The sequence below is a fragment of the Malaclemys terrapin genome, chromosome 1 (assembly GCF_027887155.1).
Source record: "Malaclemys terrapin pileata isolate rMalTer1 chromosome 1, rMalTer1.hap1, whole genome shotgun sequence".
In the NCBI taxonomy this organism is placed as follows: domain Eukaryota; kingdom Metazoa; phylum Chordata; order Testudines; family Emydidae; genus Malaclemys; species Malaclemys terrapin.
This window is the reverse complement of record NC_071505.1, coordinates 187,068,692-187,094,568: the sequence shown is the minus strand read 5'-3', so window position 1 is coordinate 187,094,568 and position 25,877 is coordinate 187,068,692. Positions and strand designations below refer to the sequence as shown.

At 43.6% G+C, this 25,877-nt stretch overlaps 1 protein-coding gene across 7 annotated transcripts in view; it reads right to left on the bottom strand.

The window, feature by feature from the left end:
• The window catches only part of MAP3K7CL (MAP3K7 C-terminal like), a 79,824-nt gene that overhangs the window by 26,133 nt on the left and 27,814 nt on the right, over nucleotides 1-25,877 (bottom strand). For 6 of the 7 annotated variants that reach the window (XM_054047770.1, XM_054047804.1, XM_054047779.1 and 3 more), the window contains 2 exons: nucleotides 24,714-24,822; nucleotides 5,767-5,828 (listed from right to left, as the gene is read on the bottom strand). In XM_054047770.1, the coding sequence (XP_053903745.1) occupies nucleotides 5,767-5,828; nucleotides 24,714-24,822 (171 nt within the window). Of the gene's footprint in view, nucleotides 1-5,766; nucleotides 5,829-24,713; nucleotides 24,823-25,877 lie in introns of those variants that run through there. The other variant, XM_054047821.1, reaches the window with a different exon arrangement.

The following is a 25,877-nucleotide window of genomic DNA, read 5'->3' as shown; positions in this document are numbered from 1 at the left end:
CCAATAACTTGGGTGTCTAAAGTTGGACACGTTCATCTATAGTCAGCAATCTAAATATCCATTTCAGGCATTAGGTGTTGAGTAGATGTCTAAATATGGTGCATATCTTTTAGTTAAAAAAATGGGATTTCAGGCAGTGCAGTCACCTCTCATAGCACTATTAATCAAGAAAGCCCCCTCAGAAGAACCAGTCTTTGGGGGGGAGGGATAGAGGTTTTTACTTCCTCACAGTAATCTCCCAAATGCAGAAAGCATGTCCCCTCTCCCATAGACTGCATGAGTCCAATGTGAGGGAAACAGGACTGGACCCAAGACTCCGATTCAGAAAAACACATAAGCATGTACTTAAGTTCATCCTTATTCAGGAAGCATCTGACTTCAGTGGTACTTAGCACACGTTTAAGTGTTTTGCTGAATTGGGGCTAAGGACAACATGATGAAGAAAGTGGAAGAACGGGGAGCTTTATTTATATCAGCTCTGCTTTAGTTGAGCAGCCTGGTAATTTCTGCATACGGATTTATTTATTTTATTAATTGTAATATGTCAGAATGATTCAACTTTTCTACTTAGATAGTTTAGCCTGCTGTGTAGTTAGTACACACTGAACTTTCTGAGGCTAGTGGGCCCTAGAGGCCCACCTATAATGTCTTCCTGATGCAGCCTATCAGAGCTGTGCTGCAGTTTGTTTTGTTTAATACAAAGCAAGTAATACTCCTTGGAATTTTTCCATTGCAGAGTAATGGAAAATGGAACTTTCAGAAATGTATTTTTAGAACAAAGTTCTTGCTGTGACTTCACTAAGTAGATCAGAATACTGGAATGAAGATTTCCATTTTTCAGAAAAAGCATTTAACTTTCAATTATCAAAAGTGCTCTGTTTTAAGAATGGCTATAAAGCACTAAATATTTGCAATTAGTCATCTAGAAATATTTATTCTGGATCTGGATCTTCACCTCTGCAGAATCTCTGCTTATAGTGGACTGACAAAGCTCCACAGCCCAATGGGAAGTGCACACGTTCTGTGGAGTACCAAGATCAGTTCTGCAGAGTTCTCCCATAAGCAAGTGCACAAAGGGTGGGTGGATCCGGATAGTGATGAATGGCAGTGGGATGATCCATTTCAAGGCTGCCAGTATCTCTTCGGGGCTCTGACATTTAGGGAGAAAGGCCACTCATCCAACAGAGAAGAGAGTAGCACACTGCCTGATATCTGGTCTGTAGACTGCTGCCCAGGATTCTGGCTTAAAAGCACTAAACTATAAGGCTGAGATTTTCAGTCACTTATTGAATACCCAAATTAGTTTTGTGGCTTTGAAAATCCCACCACAAGGGTTCCAGTCATTTGTGCTCTTTGATATTACAAGTTTCAAAATCCTCCTTTAGGAGTTTGGGAGCTCGCAATTGGCAAGTTACTTTTTAAGAAAAACTGAGTATCAACCATTGTATATTCATTTACCTTGCACTTACATGTATACTTTGTTTCTCTTAATAAAATATCAGTGTCTCTGCCTATAAACCTGACACTGTGAGGAAAGCCTTGTAGCCTGAAATATTGGTATTTTTATTGTGAAGATACACACAAGCATACTTAAGTCAAAGGATTTCTCATTGTTGTTCTGCAATTGACTTAGCATTTTGGATTCAGAGAAAAATCAAAATAAAATTGCCTAGCTAGTTTACAGTAGATACATATAAAGTTTAAGATATTAAATATAAAATCCATTACATTTACACTATAGTTGTGAAACAAACTCAAGGAAGGAAGGAAACTCAAGGCTGAGCTGAATTCACTGTTAAATTTAAACACAGCATAAAAGTCTGAGCTTAAGGCCCAATCTAGCTATCACTTGAGCACTTGCACATTAACTCAATGTAATTACTTATGTGTATAAATGTAAGCATATGTGTAAGTGTTAGAAGGACTTGGCCTAAGAATGAAGACCAACATTAATTAATCTGGTAGAATCAGCCAGACACTCATCATAATGTATACTTCCCTGATATTACAAAAATGTTCCTGAAAGATAATAAAAAGAACACTATCTGACCCAAAGCCTTTGATGGTTTCTTCAGATTGGCTGTGGCATCTTGAGTTCTTTAGGGAGAAGGAAATATTTAGGCAGTTCTTAAAAAAAAAAAAATGTTATGGACTCAACAGACCAAGAGGGCTCCTTGTAGAATTTTTCCACTGTGTATTTAGAATATTTTGTAAAAGGCTATTATTTATCCAACAGACTTAAATGCTTCCAGAGGAGCAGTTTCAGTCTATTGTGAAAGTATACATTTAGAGAGTATATTATATGTACTAAAAGTGGGTTGTAAAAGTCTTAATAAAAACATAGAGAGACAAGGTGGGTGAGGTAATATCTTTTATTGAACCAACTTCTGTTGGTGAAAGACAAGTTTGTGAGCTTATACAGAGCTGTTCTTCAGGTCTGGAAGAGGTTTTTAGTGCAGAGAGATTTTTAGTGTCTAGCAGAGTGTGATAGGGTGTGTTCTTCACACTTGCCCTGAAGGGGTTAATGTAGACCAGAGGGGCCAATTAATTAGGCTGCAAACTGGGGGAACTAAGGCTGAGAGGAAAGCCCTAATTAAGGGAAGATCATCTGTGTAGGAATGAGAATGGGGTTCTACAAAGCCAGAGAACTGATAGCAGAGAGAGGCTGCAGGGAAGTAGTCTGTAGTCACTCCCTGGGAGAAGTGTGTGTTTGGGGCTATAGAAATTAGCCTTCAGTTACTCCCTGAGAGGAGAAAGATTGGGCTGGCAAACCTGGGGGATTGTGGTGGGTATCAGAGCCAGAAGGAGTACGAAAGGCTCAGGCAAAAAGGAAGCAAGGTTCAGGATGGTGCAAACCTTGGCTGCTGACTAGAGGGTCCTGAGCTGGAATCTAGAGTAGAGGGTGGTCCCAGATGGTCTACCAGCCACTGTGAAAGTGGCATCATCAGGGCAGTGAATGAAAAGGCTGACTAAGACTGCAGGTAAGGAACTGAGTTTGATACCTCAGAAGGAGGAAACATGCATAGGGACCTGGCTGGAGGGCCAAGTCACGAAGAAGGAGCACCTTGAGTCGCAGAAAGCGTGAGCGAGTGGCCAAAGTGGGCCTTGGACTGGGAAAGAGCTAATTCCCAGAGTGGCCAGGGAGACGTGCCACCTGTGGTGAGGGGATCTGGTGACACAGGGTAGGTCCACACTACCCGCCCGATTCGGCGGGTAGAGATCGATCTTCTGGGATCGATTTATTGCGTCTCATCTGGACGCGATAAATCGATCCCAGAGGCACTCCACCGTTGACTGCGGAACTCCTGCTCGCTGAGAGGAGGAAGCGCTGTCGACGGGGGAGCCTGCCTGCGCCGCGTGGACCCGCAGTAAGTAAACTTAGTTCGATCTAGGAAACGTCAACTTCAGCTACGCTATTCTCGTAGCTGAAGTTGTGTTTCCTAGATTGATCCCCAGCCCCAGTGTGGACCAGCCCACAGTTTTATGAATTTAAGTTTCCAAGCTCATCTTTTGAAGGTGTTGTGCAGGTTTCCTTTGTAGATGAGGACTGAGAGGTCAGATAAGATCGTTTTGTGAAAAGTGTTCACCCATGCGTTTTCTCTCTTTCACCTGCAGAATTTGGTCCAATAAAAAATATGACCTCACCCATCTTGTCTCTCTAACATCCTGGGACCAACACCGCAAACAATTTTTTAAAAATTTAAAAATTAAAAAAATAGACACTTTGGATGTAAAGTAGCAATAACAGATTATCTGGGTAACTTTGTTTTTAAATATCACAAGCAGCAAAGATAGTCATACATAGCACTCTTCATCCAGAGATCTCAGTGTGTTTTACATAGAAAAGTAAACATCACTATTTCCATTTTACACAGGATAAACAGATGCACAGAGAGGTGAAGTGACTTGTCCAGGGTCACACAGGAAGTCACTGCAGAGCTGGGAATAGCACCCAGGTTTCCTGACTCCCATGCAGTGCTCTAGCCATTAAACTACTGGCTCAATCAAATTAGGGCTATATGCTGCAGAAAATATCCACAGCCTTCTGAGCCAGCAGGAAGATCAGCAGACTGAAGAAAGGCTAACATACCATCATGCACCTCACCAAGCTTTACACCAGAATTCTGTATTCTGGGCCCATTCCTCTTACCTTCCCTACAAATCCCACAGGCCCACCCCTGTTCTCTGTATTCTGATGGGGAGGGTGAGGACAGCCTCCGTTATCCTCCAGCCCTTCCCCTGCCATCTTTTTGGTGAATAGTGGGAAGCACAGAAAATTAGGTTTCTCCAGACCAGTGGCTCCCTGGCATCATCTCCTTAGTTGACAAAAGACAGCTAAGGAAACATCATTGGACCACATAGCTCCTTTGAAAATATTTCCCAGTTTATGTAAGGAAAACACCTGCCTTTGCATTTAAATGTCAGAGGATGCCTGCTGTCATTTACATGAGCCTGAGTGTTCCTGGGAAGGATCTGATCTGAAGCAGCCATCAAAAATGAAACTGTTGTCATTCTGCTGTTACTATGGAGGGGCACTGACCCTAGGAACAGGGAGCCAGCTCTTTGCCTCCTAAACCTCTGAGTTTCCATGGACCCAAAGAAATGGTCCAATTCTGTGGTGAGTTGGCCTGCTTTGTGTTATCCTTGCATCACAAACTACAGCCCTAAAGCCATCTTAGCAGGCGGCAGGAGGATTCCCCCATCACTGTAGCAGCTCCTATGTCAAAAGTGTGGCTGAGGCAAAGGGAACATGGCTAGGTGTTTACATCCTTGTGATCACTGACTGTTGTAGTGGGGGCTGTTGACCAAACAGCATAAATTTGGGTAACCTTCAGGATACTCTAATTCAGCAGTTCTCAACCAGGAGTCCAGGGCCCCCTAGGGGGCCACAAGCAGATTTCAGGGGGGTTTGCCAAGCAGGACCGGCATTAGACTTGCTGGGGCCCAGGGCAGAACGCTGAAGCCCCACTGCATGGGGCTGAAGGTCGAGGCCCAGAGCCCCGCCACCCAGTACGGAAGCCTATGTCTGAGCAACTTAGCTTTGTGGGGCCCCCTGGAGCATGGGACCTGGGCAACTGCCTTGCTTGCTACGTCCTAACGCTAGCTCTGACTTTTATATGCAGAAAAACAGTTGTTGTGGCACTGGTGGGCCATGGAGTTTTTAATAGCATGTTGGGAGGGGCCACAGAGAGAAAAAGGTTGAGAACCCCTGCTCTAATTTATGCTGGAGACTGACCTGGTACCAGGATGGCCTAAGATTAAGTTTAGGAGTGAAATGCAAGAATAACCTTTGTATACCAGTCCTTTCTTGCCCCATCTTCACTGAATGCTTTGTAGCCTCAGTGAAGTATCTTGCCAGGAGCCTATCTTGGACTGGATATGGGCTTTAAACCATTTTACAAAGTATCGGCGCAATCCTTCTCCCATTGAAATCAGCAGTGAAACTCCTATTCAGTCCAATGGCAGCAGGATGGGCCCTGCTAAGGTTTGCACACAAATAATTTGTAAATAAAAAAAAAATTGAAACTGCCGCACTGGCCAAATTTCCCTGCACTGGGTTGAAAATTCAAACCAATCACCTTGTTGATATAGTTTCTCTCTCTATGCAAATGTGCAGTCCCATAAATTTTTAGAGCTCAGATGTGCACCACTGAAACACTCACAGTAACTTAACTATAACAGCACAAATATATTCTTTCAAGCTTTTTTTTTTTTAATCTAATATACATGGTATAGAATCAGTTACAAATAAAATTCAAAGTTTACCTGAAGTTGCTGTTCTAGTTCTGGAAAAGCCAAAGGAAAGGTGTTTTCAGGAGGAGTATCATCTAAAATGTAAACAGACATTTTGAAAGATAACATTTACTATAAAGGCATTTCACATGCTCAATTGACATAGTATGGCATGTATGTTGTCCCTTCTGTCCTGATCCTGCAAAGACTTACACACATACTTAACTTCATACATGTGCGTAGTCCTACTGAACTCAGTAGAACTACTTAGGGATGTAAAGTTAAGTCTTTGCAGGATTGGAGCCTTACTTTGTGTTACAATAATTCTGAAACAGAGTTACACTTATAGAATGTATTCTAGCACAGTAAATCAATCAGTCAAGCAATACATCCAGACAATTTCTACCTCCTGCTTCCCAATTACAGTATAAATAATTCAGGTTTCTGCCATACACACCCATGCCTTCAATGAGCTCGTGACTTCAGTAAAGAGTAAGGCCTTGTCTACACTGGCAAGTTTCTGTGCAGTAAAGCAGCTTTCTGTGGTGTAACTCCCGAAGCGTACACACTGCCAAGCAACCTAGTGCGCAGAAACTGCACAGTTGCAGCGCGGTAAAACACCCTGACGAGGCATACAGCTTTCTGTGCCTGGGCTACAGCGCCACAGTGCCAGTGTAGACACCCTGGTTGATTACAGCGCTGCAACTGGCCTCCAGGAAGTATCCCACAATGCCTGTTCTCACCTTTCTGGTCATCAGTTTGAACACTACTGCCTTGCCCTCAGGCAACCAATTGTGAGTTCCACCCCTTAAATTCCTTGGGAATTCTGAAAGTCCCCTTCCTATTTGCTGGTGACCCATGCAGTGGTCTCAGCGTATCTTTCCAGGTGACCATGCCTGCTCCACGCACCAGGCAATCCCCCACTTGGAGCAATGCCGAGCTGCTGGACCTCATCAGCATTTGGGGAAAGGAGGCTGTCCAGTCCCAGCTGCACTCCAGCCATAGGAATTATGATACCGACGGACAGATTTCATGATGCATGATAGAAAGGGCCCATGACCGGGACACACTGCAGTGCAGGGTCAAAGTGAAGCTGTGGAACGCCTACCACAAGGCGCAGGAGGCAAACTGCCAATCCAGTGCTACACCCACGAGCTGCCGGTTCTACAAAGAGCGGGATGTGATAATCGGTGGTGACTGTCGATACTTCGGTGGCTCATGTGCCAGTTGAGAGTGAACTGAGCCTGGAGAAGGAAATCTTGGACGAGGATGGGGAGGGACGGGGGACCCAGAGACAGAGGATGACTCGGAGATCAGAGATGCATTCAGCCAGGAGCTCTTCTCTACCCCAGAGGAGGGTAGCCAGTCACAGCTGTCGGATCTTGGCGAAGCGTAAACAGGAGAGGAGGCCCCTGGTAAGTGGCTTTGATTTTGGGAATCGCTGAAGCAAGTTGCTGGGGGCAGGAGGGTTGCAGAAAGCAGACTTGTGTCTGTCTGATGCGCGTACCACCACATGCCTAGTCTGAGCGGCGGAACAGGCTGTTGATTGATTCCCTCATCTCACAGGAATCTGCCTCAGAGATCTCCAGGAAACTCTCATGGAGATACTGGGCAATCCACTGCTGTAGGTTCTTTGGCAGAGCTGCTTTGTTTCTTGCCTCATTAAGGGTAACTTTCCTGTGCCACTCTGCTGTCACTGGGGGATGGGGGGACCATTGCCGCACACAGGAGAGTTGCATAAGGGCCAGGATGGAAGCTGCAGTCTTGGAGACGACCCTCCCTTAATTCCCTGCTCACCCTCTGCAGCGAGATAACTTCCATAATGAACACAGCCTGTGGAAAATGTGGGGACAGTAATGATTATAAGGTCCCCCCTACAGTGCTGGCTCTCCCTAAGAGCCAAGTGCCCAGTGTACAGTATGGTCCTGGAACACTGATTTCCACTGCCCCTGTGGTTACTAACCATTTGGGGGGGGAGGGGGTCTTGTGGCTCGTGTGTGTTTGCCTGGAGTCAGCCAGTTAGTGACAGGTATGTGAATAGTAGCTGTGTTTTAAATCAGTGGTCTGTTTGTTGCAAACAATACTGCTTCTGTAAATGGTTGCATTTTGGCTTCACAGATATGACCTTGGGAGCGCAGCCTCCTTCTTTGTTATCGACGGCTGAACAGCAGCTCAGAATTAGAAAGCAGCGACAAAGAACTAAAGAGGACTTTCTGCGTGATGTCACGGTGCACTCCGTGGCCAAAAAACAAGAATTGAAGGAGTGGCAGGACAGCAAGAAGAGGGACTGAAAGGAGAACGCAGTGCGCCAGAATGAAGCCACGGAGCAGTTCTTAAATGTTATGGAGCGCCAAGCAGACACTATCCAGGTGCTACTATCACTGCAAACCAAACAGCTCCGTGTCCGCCCTCCCTGTCGCAAAACTCTTTCCCATGCGCCCCCCAGACACTGCTTATCAACCTCCTGGCTCCAGTCTGTACCTGTTGCATTCCACTCCTGCCCCGTCACAGCCAAGCCCTGCGGACTCCAAGTACCCACCGCACTCAACATCCATCCCTCTGCAATTTAGCCCTGCTGAAGTACAGTACCCACTGCACTGTACTCCAAAGGATAAGGCTGCATATGATACCTGGACATACACAAATCTTTAACTGTCCCGGGACCCTACCTCCCCTTCCCCCATCCCTCACAGTGCTGATGTGTTTTTTTGTTTGTCTCTGTCCTTCGTTTTTTTTTTTTTTTTTTTTTAATAAAATAATTGTTTTGGTTTGAAAGCAATCTTTATTTCATTAATTGAAAGCAAACAGAGCCCTGCAAATCAACAGGCAATTTTCTTAAACCTTCACTGGGCATCGTCTGCGCCAATCACAATCACCTCCTAGCATTACAAGCACTGCACTCCTGAGCATAGCAACAAATATTAGTGGCTTGCAGCTTCAAATTGCTGCCTCAAGGCATCCCTGATCCTTATGGCCCCATGCTGCACCCCTCTAATAGCCCTGGTCTCTGGCTGTTCAAATTCAGCCTCCAGGCACTGAGCGTCAGCGGTCCAGCCTTGAGTGATGCTTTCACTCTTCCCGTCACAAATATTATGGAGTGTACAGCACACGGCTATAAGCATAGGAATATTGTCATCAGCCAGGTCCAGCCTCCCATATAGGCAGCGCCAGTGGGCCTTTAAACGGCCAAAAGCACACTTAACAGTCATTCTGCACTTGCTCAGCCTGTTGTTGAACTGCTCCTTGCTGCCGTCAAGGTTCCTTGTGTATGGCTTCATAAGCCACCGCATTAAGGGGTAGGCAGTGTCCCCCAGGATCACAATTGGCATTTTGACTTCCCCTATGGTGATCTTCTGGTCCAGGAAGAAAGTCCCTGCTTGCAGCTTCCTGAACAGGCCAGTGTTCTGAAAGATACGTGCATCATGCACCTTTCTGGACCCCCACGGTGATCCACAAGCGCCTGGAGAACCATAGAGAAATACCCCTTCCGATTAATATACTCAGTGGGTAGGTGGTCTGGTGCCAAAATTGGAATATGTATGTCATCTATCGCCCCTCTGCAGTTAGGGAAGCCAATTTGTGCAAAGCCATCCACAATGTCACACATGTTGCCCAGAGTCACGGTCTTTTGGAGCAGAATGTAATTCATCTGGCCCTGCACACTTCCGTCAACACGAGTCCAACGGTCGACTTTCCCACTCCGAACCAGTTAGTGACTGATCGGTAGCAGTCTGGAGTAGCCAGCTTCCACAGTGCAATTGCCACACACTTCTCCAACAACAGGGCAGCTCTCATTCTCATGTCCTTGCGTCACAGAGCTGGGGTGAGCTCATCACACAGTCCCACGAATGTGGCTTTCCTCATCCGAAAGTTCTGTAGCCACTGCTCGTCATCCCAGACATGCACAACGATGTGATCCCACCATTCAGTGCTTGTTTCCCGAACCCAAAAGTGGCGTTCCACTGTGGCCAGCACCTCCGTGAATGCCACAAGCAATCTCGTGTCATAGGTACTATGCGGGGCGAGATCAATCTTGAACTCCTCTTGCCTTTGTAGTTTAAGGAATAACTCCACTGCCACTCATGATGTGTTAGTGATTGCGAGCAGCATATTGGTCAACAGTGCGGGATCCATTCCTGCAGACCGAAGAGGCAGAGCATGAAGTACACAAACCGTTGAAAGATTGAGTCTAATGCAGACGGAAGCACAGGGATTTCTGGGATGCAAAGCAATGCATCATGGGGCATTGGGACAGGACCCAGGATGCCCTGTGACCCCCTTCGCCTTCCCACAACTCTTAGCAGCAGCAGAAGAAGAGATGCTCTGTGGGACAGCTGCCCAGAGTGCACCGCTCCAAATACCGCTGCAAGTGTGAACACGCTACTGCGCAGGCAGCTGACAGTGTGAACACACAACAGCAGTTTCCCTTCAGCGCTCTCTGAGCGGCGCTGTAACTGCCGGCGATGTAACTCTGCCAATATAGACATACCCTAAAGAGAGCTCAACACCTGCTAGAGGGTAGTCAGCATATCGCAGGGTTGGGCCCAATTATAAGTATGACTTCTAAACAGTCTTGAAAGTGACTTTTCTGCTATGGTTTAGTAGGGCTAAAATAACAATATGAGAAACAGTTTTCCCCCTGTAAAAAGCAATAGAGGGTCCTGTGGCACCTTTGAGACTAACAGAAGTATTGGGAGCATAAGCTTTCGTGGGTAAGAACCTCACTTCTTCAGATGCAAGTAATGGAAATCTCCAGAGGCAGGTATAAATCAGTATGGAGATAACGAGGTTAGTTCAATCAGGGAGGGTGAGGTGCTCTGCTAGCAGTTGAGGTGTGAACACCAAGGGAGGAGAAACTGCTTCTGTAGTTGGATAGCCATTCACAGTCTTTGTTTAATCCTGATCTGATGGTGTCAAATTTGCAAATGAACTGGAGCTCAGCAGTTTCTCTTTGGAGTCTGGTCCTGAAGTTTTTTTGCTACAAGATGGCTACCTTTACATCTGCTATTGTGTGGCCAGGGAGGTTGAAGTGTTCTCTTACAGGTTTTTGTATATTGCCATTCCTGATATCTGACTTGTGTCCATTTATCCTCTTGCGAAGTGACTGTCCAGTTTGGCCAATGTACATAGTAGAGGGGCATTGCTGGCACATGATGGCATATATAACATTGGTGGACGTGCAGGTGAATGAGACGGTGATGTTGTAGCTGATCTGGTTAGGTCCTGTGATGGTATTGCTGGTGTAGATATGTGGGCAGAGTCGGCATCGAGGTTTGTTGCATGGGTTGGTTCCTGAGTTAGAGTTGTTATGGTGCGGTGCGTGGTTGCTGGTGAGAATATGCTTAAGGTTGGCAGGTTGTCTGTGGGCGAGGACTGGCCTGCCTCCCAAGGTCTGTGAAAGTGAGGGATCATGGTCCAGGATGGGTTGTAGATCACTGATGATGCGTTGGAGAGGTTTAAGCTGAGGACTGTAGGTGATGGCCAGTGGAGTTCTGTTGGTTTCTCTTCTGGGCCTGTCTTGTAGCAGGAGGTTTCAGATAATTGAAGGCTGCTATCAAATCCCCCCTCACTCTTCTCTTCTGCAGACTAAATAACCTCTGGACTCTCTCCAATTTGTCAACATCCCTTCAGTAGTGGGGGGACGCAATACTCCAGGTGTGGCCTCACCAGTGATGAATAGAGGTGAATAATCACTTCCCTCGATCTGCTGGCAATGCTCCTACTAATACAGGCCAATATGCCATTGGCCTTCTTGGCAACAAGGGCACACTGCTGACTCATATCCAGCTTCTCGTCCACTGTAATCCCCAGGTCCTTTTCTGCAGAACTGCTGCTTAGCCATCGGTCCCCAGCCTGTAGCAGTGCATGGAATTCTTCTGTCCCAAGTACAGGACTCTGCACTTGTCCTTGTTGAACCTCATCAGATTTCTTTTTCCCCAATCCTCCAATTTGTCTAGGTCACTCTGGACCCTATTCCTACCCTCCAGCATATCGACCTCTCTCCCCAGTTTAGTGTCATCTGTGAACTTGCTGAGGGTGCAATTAATCCCATCATCCAGATCATTAATAAAGATGTTGATCAAAACCGTCCCCAGGACTGACCCTGGGGTGCTTGATACCGGCTGCCAATTAGACATCGAGTCGTTGATCACTACCCGTTGAGCCCAAAAATCTAGCCATCTTTCTATCCACCTTATAGTCCATTCATCCAATCCATACTTTTTTAAATTGCTGGCAAGAATACTGTGGGAGACTGTATCAAAAGCTTTGCTAAAGTCAAGATACATCACATCCACCCTTTCCCCATATTCACAGAGCCAGTTATCTCATCATAGAAGGCAATCAGGTTGGTGAGGCATGACTTGCCCTTGGTGAATCCATGTTGATTGTTCCTGATCACCTTCCTCTCCTCCAAGTGCTTCAAAATGGATTCCTTGAGGACCTGATCCATGATTTTGCCGGGGACAGAAGTGAGGCTGACTGGTCTGTAGTTCCCTGGGTTCTCTTTCTTCCCTTTTTAAAAGATGGGCACTATATTTGCCTTTTTCCAATCGTCCGAGACCTCCCCTGATCACCACGGATTTTCAAAGATAGTGGCCAATAGCTCTGCAATCACATCAGCCAACTCCCTCAGCACCCTGGGATGCATTAGATCTGGACCCAGGGACTTGTGTACGTCCAGCTTTTCTAAATAGTCCTTAACCTGTTCTTTCACCACTGAGGGCTGTTCACTTACTCCCCAGGCTGTGTTGCCCATTATAGACTCATAGACTTTAAGGTCAGAAGGGACTATTATGATCATCTGGTCTGACTCTCTGCATGATGCAGGCCACCAAGCCGTCCCAACCCTTTCCCTTGATTCTGCTGTTGAAGTCCCCAAATCCTGTGGCTTAGAGACTTCAATTGGCAGAGAATCCTCCTGCTAGCGATCCCTGCCCCATGCTGCGGAGGAAGGCGAAAAACCTCCAGGGCCTCTGCCAATCTACCCTGGAGGAAAATTCCTTCCCGACCCCAAATATGGCGATCAGTAAAACCCCGAGCATGTGGACAACAGTCTCCAGCCTGACCCTTGTTAGCCATTATACTATTTACCTGCCATGGCACGGTATTCCTTTGACTTAAATCATGTTTTTCCATTAAACCATTCCCTCCATAAACTTATCTAGCTTAATCTTAAAACCAGACAGGTCCTTCGCCCCCACCGTTTCCCTCAGAAGGCTGTTCCAATATTTCACCCCTCTGACGGTCAGAAACTTTCGTCTAATTTCAAGCCTAAACTTCCCCACGGCCAGTTTATATCCATTCGTTCTCGTGTCCACATTAGTACTGAGCTGGAATAATTCCTCTCCCTCCCTGGTATTTATCCCTCTGATATATTTAAAGAGAGCAATCATATCCCCCCTCAGCCTTCGTTTGGTCAGGCTAAACAACCCGAGCTCCTCGACTCTCCTTTCATACGACAGGTTTTCCATTCCTCTGATCATCCTAGTGGCCCTTCTCTGTACCCGTTCCAGTTTGAGTTCATCTTTTTTAAACATGGGAGATCAGAACTGCACACAGTACTCCAAATGAGGTCTCACCAGCACCTTGTACAACGGAAGCAGCACCTCCTTATCCCTACTAGATATACCTCGCCTAATGCATCCCAAGACCGCATTGGCTTTTTTCACCGCCACGTCACATTGTCGACTCATAGTCATCCTGCGGTCTACCAGGACCCCGAGGTCTTTCTCCTCCTCCGTTACTTCTAACCGATGCGTCCCCAGCTTGTAACTAAAGTTGTTGTTAGTCATCCCTAAATGCATCACCTTACACTTTTCACTATTAAATTTCATCCTATTTCTGATACTCCAATTCACAAGGTCATTTAAGTCTCCCTGCAGAATATCCCTATCCTCCTCCAAATTGGCAATACCTCCCAGCTTTGTGTCATCCGCAAACTTTATCAGCCCACTCCTACAATCGGTTCCGAGGTCAGTAATAAATAGATTAAATAAGATGGGTCCCAAAACCGAACCTTGAGGAACTCCACTGGTGACCTCCCTCCAACCTGACAGTTCACCCTACAATACGACCCTCTGCAGTCTCCCCATTAACCAGTTCCTTATCCACCTCTGGATTTTCATATCGATCCCCATCTTTTCCAGTTTAACCAATAATTCCTCGTGCGGTACAGTATCAAACGCTTTACTGAAATCAAGGTATATTAGGTCCACCGCATTTCCCTTATCTAATAAGTCCGTTACTTTCTCGAAGAAGGAGATCAGATTGGTTTGGCAAGATCTGCCTTTGGTAAAACCATGTTGTAATTTGTCGCAATTGCCATTGACCTCAAGGCCCTCAACTACTTTCTCCTTCAGAATTTTCTCCAGGACCTTGCACACTACAGATGTTAAACTAACAGGCCTGTAGTTACCTGGGTCACTTTTTTTCCCTTTCGTGAAAATAGGAACCACATTAGCTATTCTCCAGTCTAATGGAACCACCTCCGAGTTTACAGATTCATTAAAAATTATCGCTAAGGGGCCTGCTATTTCCCGTGCCAATTCCTTCAATATTCTCGGATGAAGATCATCCGGTCCGCCCAGCTTAGCCCCATTAAGGTGTTCAAGTTTGGTTTCTACCTCGGATACTGTAATCCCCCCTCCTGTATCCCCCTCTGTCACGCTGCTAGTATTCCTAATCCCTTCATTTGCCTCATTAAACACCGATGCAAAATATTCGTTAAGATATTGTGCCATGCCTAGATTATCCTTAATCTCCTCTCCAGCTATAGTCTTCAGCGGTCCCACTTCTTCTTTCTTTGCTTTTCTTCCTATTTATATGGCTGTAAAACCTCTTACTATTGCTTTTAATTCCCCTTGCAAGGTCCAACTCTATACGGCTTTTGCAGCAGTCAGGGAGCTGACCTTGTCTGAGAAGATGTATTCAGTGCTTTTTTTTTTTGCCTCCTTCAGCTTTTTCCACGTCATCTGTCACTATGTTGCCTCCCCCATTCAGTAAGGGTCCTATACTTTCCCTTTACCTTCTTCTTGTTGCTAACATACCTGTAGAAACCCTTCTTGTTACACTTCACATCCCTTGCTAGCTGCAACTCCAATTGTACTTTGGCTTTCCTGATTACACCCCTGCATGCTCTAGCAATATTTTTATACTCCTCCTTCCACTTCTTGTAAGCTTCCTTTCTGAGTTTAAGCTCACCAAAGATTTCGCAGTTAAGCCAAGTTGGTCGCCTGCCATATTTGCTCTTCTTTCTGCACATCGGGATGGTTTGTTCCTGCACCCTCAATAAGGCTTCTTTAAAATACAGCCAGTTCTCCTGGACTCCTTGCCCCCTCGTATTAGCCTCCCAGGGGATCCTGTCCATCAGTTCCCTACAGGAGTCCAAGTCTGCTTTTCTGAAGTCCAGGGTCCGTATTTTGCTACTCTCCTTTCTTCCTTACTCAGAATCCTGAACTCAACCATCTCATGGTCTCTGCTGCCAAGGCTGCCACCCACTTCCACTTCCCCTACCTCCTTTCTTCCTTTTTTTCAGGATCCTGAACTCAACCATCTCATGGTCTCTGCTGCCTAGGTTGTCACCCACTTCTACTTCCCCTACCAATTCTTCCCTGTTTGTAAGCAGCAGGACAAGAGGAGCACGGTCCCTAGTTGGTTCCTCCAGCACTTGTACCAGGAAGTTGTCCCCAACACTCTCCAAAAACTTCCTGGATTGTCTGTGCACTGCTGTATTGCTCTCCCAGAAGATGTCAGGGTGATTGAAGTCCCCCATTAGAACCAGAGCTTGTGATCTGGAGACTTCAGTTAGTTTTCTAAAGAAAGCCTCGTCTACCTCATCCTTCCGATCCAGCGGTCTATAGCACATGCCCACTATGACATCACCCTTGTTGCTCTCGCCTCTAAACTTAACCCAAAGACTCTCAACAGACTTTTCTCCAGTTTCAAACTGGAGCTCTGAGCAATCATACAGCTCCCTTACATACAATGCAACTCCTCCACCTTTCCTCCCATACCTGTCCTTCCTGAACAGTTTATACCCATCCATGACTGTGCTCCAGTCATGTGAACTGTCCTACCAAGTTTCTGCTATTCCAATCACACCATAGTTCCTTGATTGTGCCAGTGCAAGCTTCTCCATATCACATTACTTATGTGTCTTTACTCTGAAGGACCCACCTGCAGGGATGAAGTTAATTCATTCATATGCTCAATCAAATCAAGGGCTTTTTAACATAGGCTGCCAACCAGGTGTGACTGAGTGCCCATTCTGGGGTTTTCACTAGGAACTGGATTGAGAATAGAAATGTGAATCGTACTCCTGTGGCAATATTCATTACTCACAGTCACTGTCACACTAACAGTTTTGCATTGGATTTCACTGTTGTTTATGTATCTTGCTGCAGGTTACAGATCTTCATTACTAGCTCACTTTCAGAGTCTGTTGTATGCATTGTCACAATTAAACCACGGTTGTTTACACAGTAGAAAACTGCTGAGGCAGGATCTTGTAAGCTGCTCTGTGCTGACAGACCTCTGTGCTCCCACAGAGCCTCACTGAATCAATAGGGCTTTGTGGGGATGCAGATGTCTGCTCACAGAGAGTATCTTGCCAGATATTTTGCACCTCTGTATCCTACTATCAGTGGTCATGGAGTGAAGTGATTGTGGTGGGGAATAGGGAAAATAAGCAGCCTTGTTCCAGGCAGAGTATACAGAGTATATATTGGCTAGTATACAGTCAAAGCCTTGCTTTAACTAATAGAGAGTTGGCATCCAGGGCAATGAGCTGGTCTTATCATGAATCGTACTGTATTGCACACTGGAAATACCTCCACATATGGGCATTCTATCTGCATGCCACTGAGTCCCTGGTCCCTTTGCTAACAAACAAACAAAAGTGAGGGCCATAGCAAGGAAAAATGAAGTGGAGAAGAGGGCAACAACACAAGTAAAACAAATAGTCTATAGATACCAAAATCTAGTATTAATATTCTGAGAGCTCAGTTTGCAGTATTATTAAAAACATCTCCCCACCATCTCCCCACAAGGTTTCTCCTGCAAGATATTTAAGTTTTTGAATTGCATAGTTACTTTACATCAACGTGCAAGTGTTTATTTTTAAGTTGCTGTTGCCTTCTTGTGCAAATTTTAAAAATAGACAAATATTCTAAAAGAAGAAAGACGAATAATGCTGCATAGCCAAATGGAAAGAAGGAATATGACTCAGTCAGACCAGTAGTACAGCTGCTCTACAACATTTGGATGAATAGTTGTAAAACATTTTGACAGCAATATTGGATCAGAGTTGTGGAGAGCTGTTAAACTGATATTTGACAATTCCAGCAGTACAACATACTGTACCAGTAGCAGTAAGGAAGACCCCCTCGTGATTTTAATTTTCAAAAGAAATCAAGAACACGTAAAGCAGGAATTGCTGTTATTTTTCACATGCACAAGATTTTAAAAATATCTTTTTTGAATTTTTGACTGTTTCAAACTATTAGAAATGTTACACTACTAACCGCAGTGTAGTTAGTAGAAGCAGCAAATAAAAAATAAAACAAATTCCCTAAATAAATTTTAAAAGGATGAACTCTAAAAAGAAATAATTTCAGAGGAAATCCTTTCAATAAGCAAATGTTCACTGCTTATTTTCTGAACACGAAGTGACTGAGTCAATGGTACTAAAAATAGAACTTATTGGTATCTTAACCATTATAGCATACCATAGTACATTTTATAATGGGCCTGCTTTAGCATCTACTCAACAGCTGCGAGGGTTTTTTTTTAGTCACACTAGTTTAAGACTTCTTTAAATCAACTTCTTTGTGCTGTTATACACCAGATAAACTAAGAACTTCAGTGGCAGGAATTTTCTTGAATTTAGAAATGCATACACACACTTATAGACTAAAGCAAGGTAAAAAACCCAGTGCCACCCCGACTCTCACACACAGTATAAGACTGGGATTTTCAAAGGAGCCTAAAGGGAGTTAGGCACCCAACTCCTAGTGAATTTCAACTGAAGCCCTTAGATTCCTTTGAAAATCCCAGTTTAAGTTCCCAGTCCAACTCCCACTAAAGTCGATGGGAGTCTTCTTACCATTGACTGGGAGTGGAAGACACAACATTCCACTGCTGTCTTACAAATAGTTGTTTAGCACACTGGCAAAGTGTGTTTTGTATACTTCTTTAAGGGCTGATCCACAACACACACTTTGCCAGTGCGCTACACAACTATTCATAAGACAGCAGTGGAATGTTATGTCTCAGGATTCCTGGTTTCTAATCCTGGCTCTGAGAGGTCAGTGTCTAGAGGCCAGAGCAGTGTTTACAGACAGACAAGTACAGACATTGCTTGCTAAAAGGTATGGTGGCTAAATGAATGAGACTTGGCTCTTTCATATAAGAGTCCTGGGTTCTATTCCCAGTTATGCCTGAAATGACCTTGTGCAGCCTCTCAGTTACCTTATTTGTAAAAGGGTAGGGAAAAATAATTGCCTGCCCTTAGGATAGGAATATGAGGGCCTTGTTTAATAATAAGTGTTATGGACTTCACAAAAATATTAACAGCACCCATGAGCTTCCTGCTCAGCATACTTTCTCCTAAGCTAAAGGATGTTCCGTGGGGGACTCTCAGTCTCATGCCCTTTAAGGGCATTTCTCATAAATTCCTGTGAAATCCTCAGAAAAATGTCATTACTGTCTACCAAAAACAGAACATGGTTTTCAGGATTAATCAGGGATATTATTATTATTATTATTATTTTTATATGAACCTCTAAATAGAAAATATATGCACCTTGAAGCCCACACATTGTGTTAAAATAATGAATTTATTATTTGTAATACAGTAGTTTCCAAAGATCCCAATTAGGATCAGGGACCCATCCTGGTAGGCACTGTACAAACATATAGGATTACAGCATCCCTGCCCCAAGGAGCTAACAATCTAAGGATATGTCTACACAGCAAAGAAAAATCCATGTCAGGCATGTGCCAGCTGACTCAGGCTCGTGGGACTCATGCTTCAGGGCTGTTTCACTGCTGTGTAGACTTCTGGGCTTGGGCTGGCACCGAAACTCTAGGACCCTCCCACCTCACAGAGTCTGAAAGCCCAGGCGCCAACCTGAGCCCAGAGGCCTACACAACAATATAACAACCCTGAAGCTTGAACCTCTCAAGTCTGAGTTGGTTGGCATGGGTCAGCTGCGGGTTTTTCTTTGCTGTGTAGACATATATTTAGATTGTTAGCTCCTTGGGGCAGGGATGCTGTAATCCTATATGCGGAGTCTAGTTGCCGTGTAGAAATATCCTAACTAAAGACAAAACTCAACAAGTGAGCATGCAAACAATAGGAAGGACAGAGGTGAGGGTACAAATAATAATCAGTATTGTGTTATTGTTTCCTTATTCCCTTCTATTCCTTATTTCCTTCTATCCACATGTAGTCTGTTGTCTCATTCTTCAGTTATAAGCTCTTTAGGGCAGGGACTGTCATTTTGTTCAGTGTTTGTACAGCGCCTACCACAAAGGGGTCCTGTCAATGACTAGGGCTCCTAGGTGCTACCACAATACAAATAAATAATAATAATAACACTGTGAAAATAAGATTACAATGCACTTTAAAACCTAGGGATGACAAGCACAGTGCAGTGATTTTACATGGTTAAACTAGCTGATTGCACAACTTGATGGTTCCAAATTATTTTAAAGTATAGGCCAACATTTTTAAGTTGGAGAGCCCACGATTAGGCTCATAGATCCATACCTAGACCCTAAGATAAGGGAGTCCTGATTTTCAGAGGGATAGAGCACCACAGTTGTCACTGAAGTAATTGGGCGCTGAAGAGGCTCATTATCTCTGAAAAAGCAGGCCACTTTCGTTGAGCCTAAGGAAACTTAGGTTGGTTTAACTTTGTTGGTCAGAGTTGTGAAAAATCCACACCCCTGAGCAGCATAGTTAAGTCGATCTAATTCCCCATCGATTAAGTTGATCTAATTCTTCCAGTGACCTAGCTACCATCGCTCGGGTATCCACACTGAAGCTCTACAGCAGCACTGCTGCAACAGCACAGTTGTGAGGCTATCACGTCTTAAGTGTCGATAGGCTCCTAAAGCCACACTTAGGGTTAACTTGTAGGTACCATGGTTTGTAAACTTTGGGCATATATTTTATACATTAGCAATCCCCACTGGTCCTTTACCTATCCATTTTCAGCTGCAGGCATTATGATAAAAGTGAGACTGGAGGAGGGATTTGAAGGAGCTGCTGAGGAAGCATCTACTGTAAAACACAGTTATTGGTTTATGTGGCTATATACAACAAAAAGCAAGGGTTCCCCATGATCACATTAGGAGGATTGGATTAAAATGGTTGGGAATATAAAGAAAGTTGTCAAAAGAAGTAATTTCATGTACATCCAAATATTATATTATTCCGGTCCCCAACAATGTCATTAAAAGAAAGCACATACATTTTTACCAGTAAATTTTCAGGGGAAGTGATTATTAGCAGCAGACTGACTTCAAGTGAAATAAATGACTGACAATTAGAAAAAAATGCATGTATTCAACAATTAGGTAAAACCCAATTCCACTGCCAGTATTTTATAGCTGGATTCAAACTCTCCTTAGGCATATGAAGCTGTGTATTTTACCTACAAAACAAGATTAGGTACACCTACAAACTACAGGCATGCCCATCATGTCCTATCAGAATAAAGCCCCTACTTCCAACCACTTAGTCCTAACACCTGTAAAAAACAAAATTAACCATGGACTCTGATTCTGGTTTTGATTGAGGCCTTGTCTACACAGAAACTTTAATTAGTTTAATTAAATTGGTTTAGTTAAATTGGTGCAAAGCCCTGCATAGACACTCTTAGGTCTGGTCTACATTACAGACCTGTATCGGTATAACATGTTACTCAGGGGTGTGAAAAATCCACACCCCTGAGCAACATAGTTATACCGACCTAACATCCCCCGCTTTTAGACAATGTTATGTCAGCAGGAGAGCTCCTGCCAACATAGCTATTGCCTCTCAGGGAGGTGGATTAACTAAATTGATGAGACAGCTCTCTCCCCTCAACTTAGAGCGTCTTCATTAAAGCGCTACATTTGCATAGTTGCATCAGTGCAGCTGCGCCCCTGCATTGTTTTAAATGTGGATGTGCCCTTATTTTGGCTTAAGGGCAGCTTATTTGGTTTAGTTTAAATCTATTCCTACATCAATTTAAGCAAAATTGAAATAAGCTTGTCCACTCAGCCTTTTGTGTTGGTTTAATTCAATCAGTTTTAAATCACACCTTAAGCTAAACTGCTACAAATCTGACAAGCCATGAGAGAATTTATGTCTAGTGCCAGTTTAATGAACTTGAGTAAAAGCATCAAATATAGATATCTATATCTACAGGATTAAGTGATACACAGTAAAACTGTATTTTTATATAGCATTGCTGTTAGTAGTTGGTCAGACTTCCCTCAAGACTTTTAAGGACCTGGTCACCCCACGATCACAATAAAAATACAGCAAAAAACTGGTCCGGTTTTAATTGTTTTTGTGGTCATTAACAGGCCCTAAAAGAGCCAACTTTTGAACACAGTAAAACAATTTTTGGTATGGATAACATAAGCCATATCCCTTCCTGTAGATAAATAACACTAAATAACTTGCTTTTCTTGAGTTGATAACAGTCTCTGCTTTCAGACCCAGTACTTTGTTGCAGTTCTAACCAGTGAGATAATCACCACCCAGAAGACCTTTTCCCCTTTTATATCTGGTTATGTTGTAAATTACTCCCTGTACTACTGTGGTAGAATAATTCAGCCTTACGGGGCATCACGCCTGCCACCATGATTGGCAAACAAGACAACATCTAAGAAAAAAATTAAATGAGTTTAATTCACTCATCTCCTCGTTTTGGGTGAGGTTTTTACATACACCTCTACCCCGATATAATGCGACCCAATATAACACGAATTCGGATATAATGCAGTAAAGCAGCGCTCCAGCAGGGCTGCCCAGAGGGGTGGGGGGGGGCAAGTGGGGCAATTTGCTGCAGGCCCCGGGCCCTGCGAGCCCTGGCCTGGTGGTGGTCCGTGTCTTCGCCAGCATTTCAGCAGCGGGTCCCTCAGTGCTGCTGAAGACGCGGAGCAACTGAAGGGCCCCCCGCCGCCGAAATGCCGCCAAAGACCTGGACCGCTGCCGGGTGAGTACAAGCGCCGCAACTCCCCTGCTTTGCCCCAGGCCCCCTGAATCCTCTGGGCAGCCCTGCACTCCAGGGGGGCGGGGCTGCGCACTCCGGCGGATCAAAGCAAGTTCAATATAACGTGGTTTCACCTATAAAGTGGTACGATTTTTGGCTCCCGAGGACAGAGTTATATCAGGATAGAGGTGTACCATCACAATACTAAATCTCTCAAGATGCTGTCAGCGTTGAAACACAGAACTCCTTCCTGAATTGAGAAAAGCAGCTCTCCTCCCATGAAAAAAGGATTAGAGGAATATAAAAAGGTGAAAAGAAGAAAAAAGATTCTAAATTTAAAATGGATAAAGGTGGCAGTGAGACGCTGTGTCAGCAGATTTGTTTCTTTGCAGTGTCTCTTTAAAAAAAGACATTTCAGTTGCTTGTTTGAACTAGGATCATTTGAATGTGGCTTTCTGTTAAACCTCAGACTTGGAGTGATTTTTTCCTTTGCCTTGTTTAAATACATTTGATATTGATATCTCTATTCAGGCTTTCTGTTAACATCAGGTGCTGAATTCTCCTGATGAGGTCAAATACTATGCTGATTTATACCTCTGAGTAGCCCTCCGGGGGTTGCAATTCAGTGTGAAATATGGTCCTTAATCTACTGGTTCCTATTTACTCTCTCCTATCTTCACAGATGGTCTGGATCACTTGCTACAATAACACATGTATGCTGAGAGCCAGATAATGTGGGCAATGAGGAAGTCCTAAGGAATTTAATAGAGAATGATCACCTTTTCATAGTTCTGAACCTTCTTACAAATTTTAATGGAGTCTGGAATTATTGGCAGAGCAGAGGAGACAGGGTGAGAGAAGGAAACAGCTTGCGACATTACTGAATTTTGACCTTTCATGCTCTTCACAACCTTGTCCCTCGCTACTGTCTTCTCTTATCCCTTATCAGATTGCCCTTCCATCTCCTCTGCTCTGCCCATTGTGCAAGCCTCCTTTGCCTGATTTTCAGCTCTTAACACAAGCAGCTGATTCTTCCATGATTCAGAAGGACACCCCTCTCCCCTCCTTAAAATCTCTCTTCAAGACCTACCTTTGCAGTGATGCTTACAAGAAATCAGATTGTTAAGGATGGCTTGACGGGCAGATGGGGATAGTTGGTACTTTCTTTATATATTATAATATACTGGTAATTATAATTTACAAAACAAGGCATATATAAGCTTGCACCCTTTCCCCCCTCTCCCCCCCCCCCAGATTGTATCCTTCTCACAACTTTTATGTCACTTGTCTTTGTAAAGTTTTTAGCATATGGACTATGTTACCATACATAATTATACGTCCCTTCAGAGCTGTGATGTGGATTGGGCTTTGTGGGCTACTGTAATATTAAGTAGTAATAAATACAGGAAGATTATTTAAAAATATTTTTTAAAATATTATACAAGAAAAAAGAAAGGTGACAAAAATTTCATGAATGTAACATTGGAGTTGAGATTGTATTCACACAGCATTCAGAAAACAGAGCATTATTATTCCTATAACAGCTTATACTCTGCTCCGTGATACAATTCAAATGCGGCATAAGTGGATGCTATTCCACTTAAGTCTGTGGACTTATATCTACTTATACCAGGTTTGAATGTGGTCCTGTGTGTAAAAAGCATACACAAAAGCAGTTTGATACTAAAGAGTGTACAGAGAAAATAAGGATACAAAGAATGAAAAACAAAATCGCGGAGCAGAGTTAAGACTGTTGTAGGAATAATAATGCTCCATTTCCTGAATGCTGTGTGAATATATATGTTACTCTCTTGTGTAAGAATGCACAGAATGGAATAACTTACCTGAAAAGATCTGTGACTTCTGAGAGCAGAAGCTGAGCTACACCATCCATATTGTGAAAGGGAGACAGATAGTATTGTAGCACGGGTAGTTTACAAACATGCATGGGAAGTGGGTTCAACAAGTAATGATAACTGAAACCCTGTGAGTTTCAAGCTCTGTATACACCTGCGCCTTGCCTCCAGGCTCTCCCCTACCACTGGCAGCAGAGCTAGTTTCCTTCTTTGTGATGCTGCCATTGCTTCCATGTTTCTGGTTTCTTTATTTCATTCTGATTTTCACAAAGTGCCTATCAATAGCTCTCTAGGCATTTTCAAAAATTAAGGTACACTCAATAATGTGAACCTAATCCAAGGTTCACATGTGCACAGGTTACGTTGGGGAAGTTAACGCTCCATCAACATTAGTTTACAGGACAAACGGTAATGGAATCTTTATCGGGGAACATGCCAGGTTGAGCAGCTGTTTCCTGAATCCTTCCCTCAAGCTGGGCATTCCGTTGGTATTCTTCAACCTTTTTGCCTATGGGAAAGTGTCTTTTTGTTCTGTGCTTTGCTTAGATGCCAGCTTTGCCCTCCCCATCAAAATAAAATAAAAAAATTAAAAAAATGTTGCCCAGGAGTTTTAGCACACTTTTTCAGTTTATATGCAAATATATTGGTAATTCAGTCATAGTTTTACGTTTATTCCACATTCTCTTGAAATAAATCTCACTTTTACAGTATCTAGGCTGTTGGACAAGCGATTTTAATCTATTGTTAGTTTCCTCTAACAATATTGTAGTTACCAGTTTGATATTGATCATTCACACACATGGAAAAAGTCCATCCATGACATTCGACTTCATTTGGTAATATAAATATGATCAAGAACATATAAAATCTAGAAACATTTCATTTTGATTTATTCCATAAAATTGAACTGTACCTGGGGAGTCATTTAGACTGAAGGCAATTCGGACTGGCTTATCAGCAGGTACTCTTGCTGTGGTGATCATGTGGGCACTTGAGTCTACGCGTTTATCTGTGTGTTCCAGCTGCAATTATATAAATATTGCATACATTACTGAGCATATGAAGCCATTACATCCTCAGCTTAGTGATTTGCACACATTTATAGCTGCACTTTTTGCATTTTTTATTCTAATAAAGCAAATTTAAGGTGACAAGCATGGGGCTACATTTGATTTTTCTTTTAAAATTTTTTTAAAGTGAAATTCAGTGATAGAGACTAAATTCCTTGATTTATCCACAGTTCAGGTAAAGGCAATGACAAAGAAAATTTCCCCACTTTGTCCTGTCAGCATATCTCAGCCTTGACCTGGACAGTCAAACATTTAAGGGTCAGAAGATTGTTAATTCTCCAAACCTTGGTACTGATCCTTCAGTGGGATTCCTTGCAGATGTTAAGGGTCTGCATAGAGGAAGTCAATTGCAGAATCAGGGCCTAATTTAGCCTGGGGCCTTTCTTCGCAGTCTGCCAGTGCCAAATGGCCGTTTTAATGAGGTGGATCACTCTTCACTAAGAAACAGTCCCAAACTCCCAATTTATTTTCACACAGAACACCAAATAGCCATCAAATATTAATGGTCTTCAGTGGCTATCAACTTAGACAGGATAAGCTTAAAGCATGTCCAGGCTTATGCACTTATAGTTATATTATGTGTATTTAGACTTTCGTATAAAAGTTTTTTCCCAAACAAAGTCTATTAAGTATTTGATGTCCAACTTAAACTCCTATATATCTCATATAAAGCTGCTGTAATTAATATTCACAAACAGTATACACTGAGGCCCAAATCCTGCAATGAGCCAGGTCCTTGTATGGAGCCTAAATGAAGTTAATGGAACTTACATTGGTGAAAGATCTGCCCAGGCAGAAATCATTGTAACATTGGGCGGTAAAAGAACTAAGCAAACTTCAAGCATTACCCAGCAGTGCACTGCACCTATATCACCTAGGTGGATTGCTACATGAATAACATTTAAAGAAATAAACACAAGTGTAAAACACCCACAGAAAATTGGCAATCAAATTATTGAATAAAGTACAGCAAAATTGCTAAAAGCTGTGCTATACTTCTGTAGACA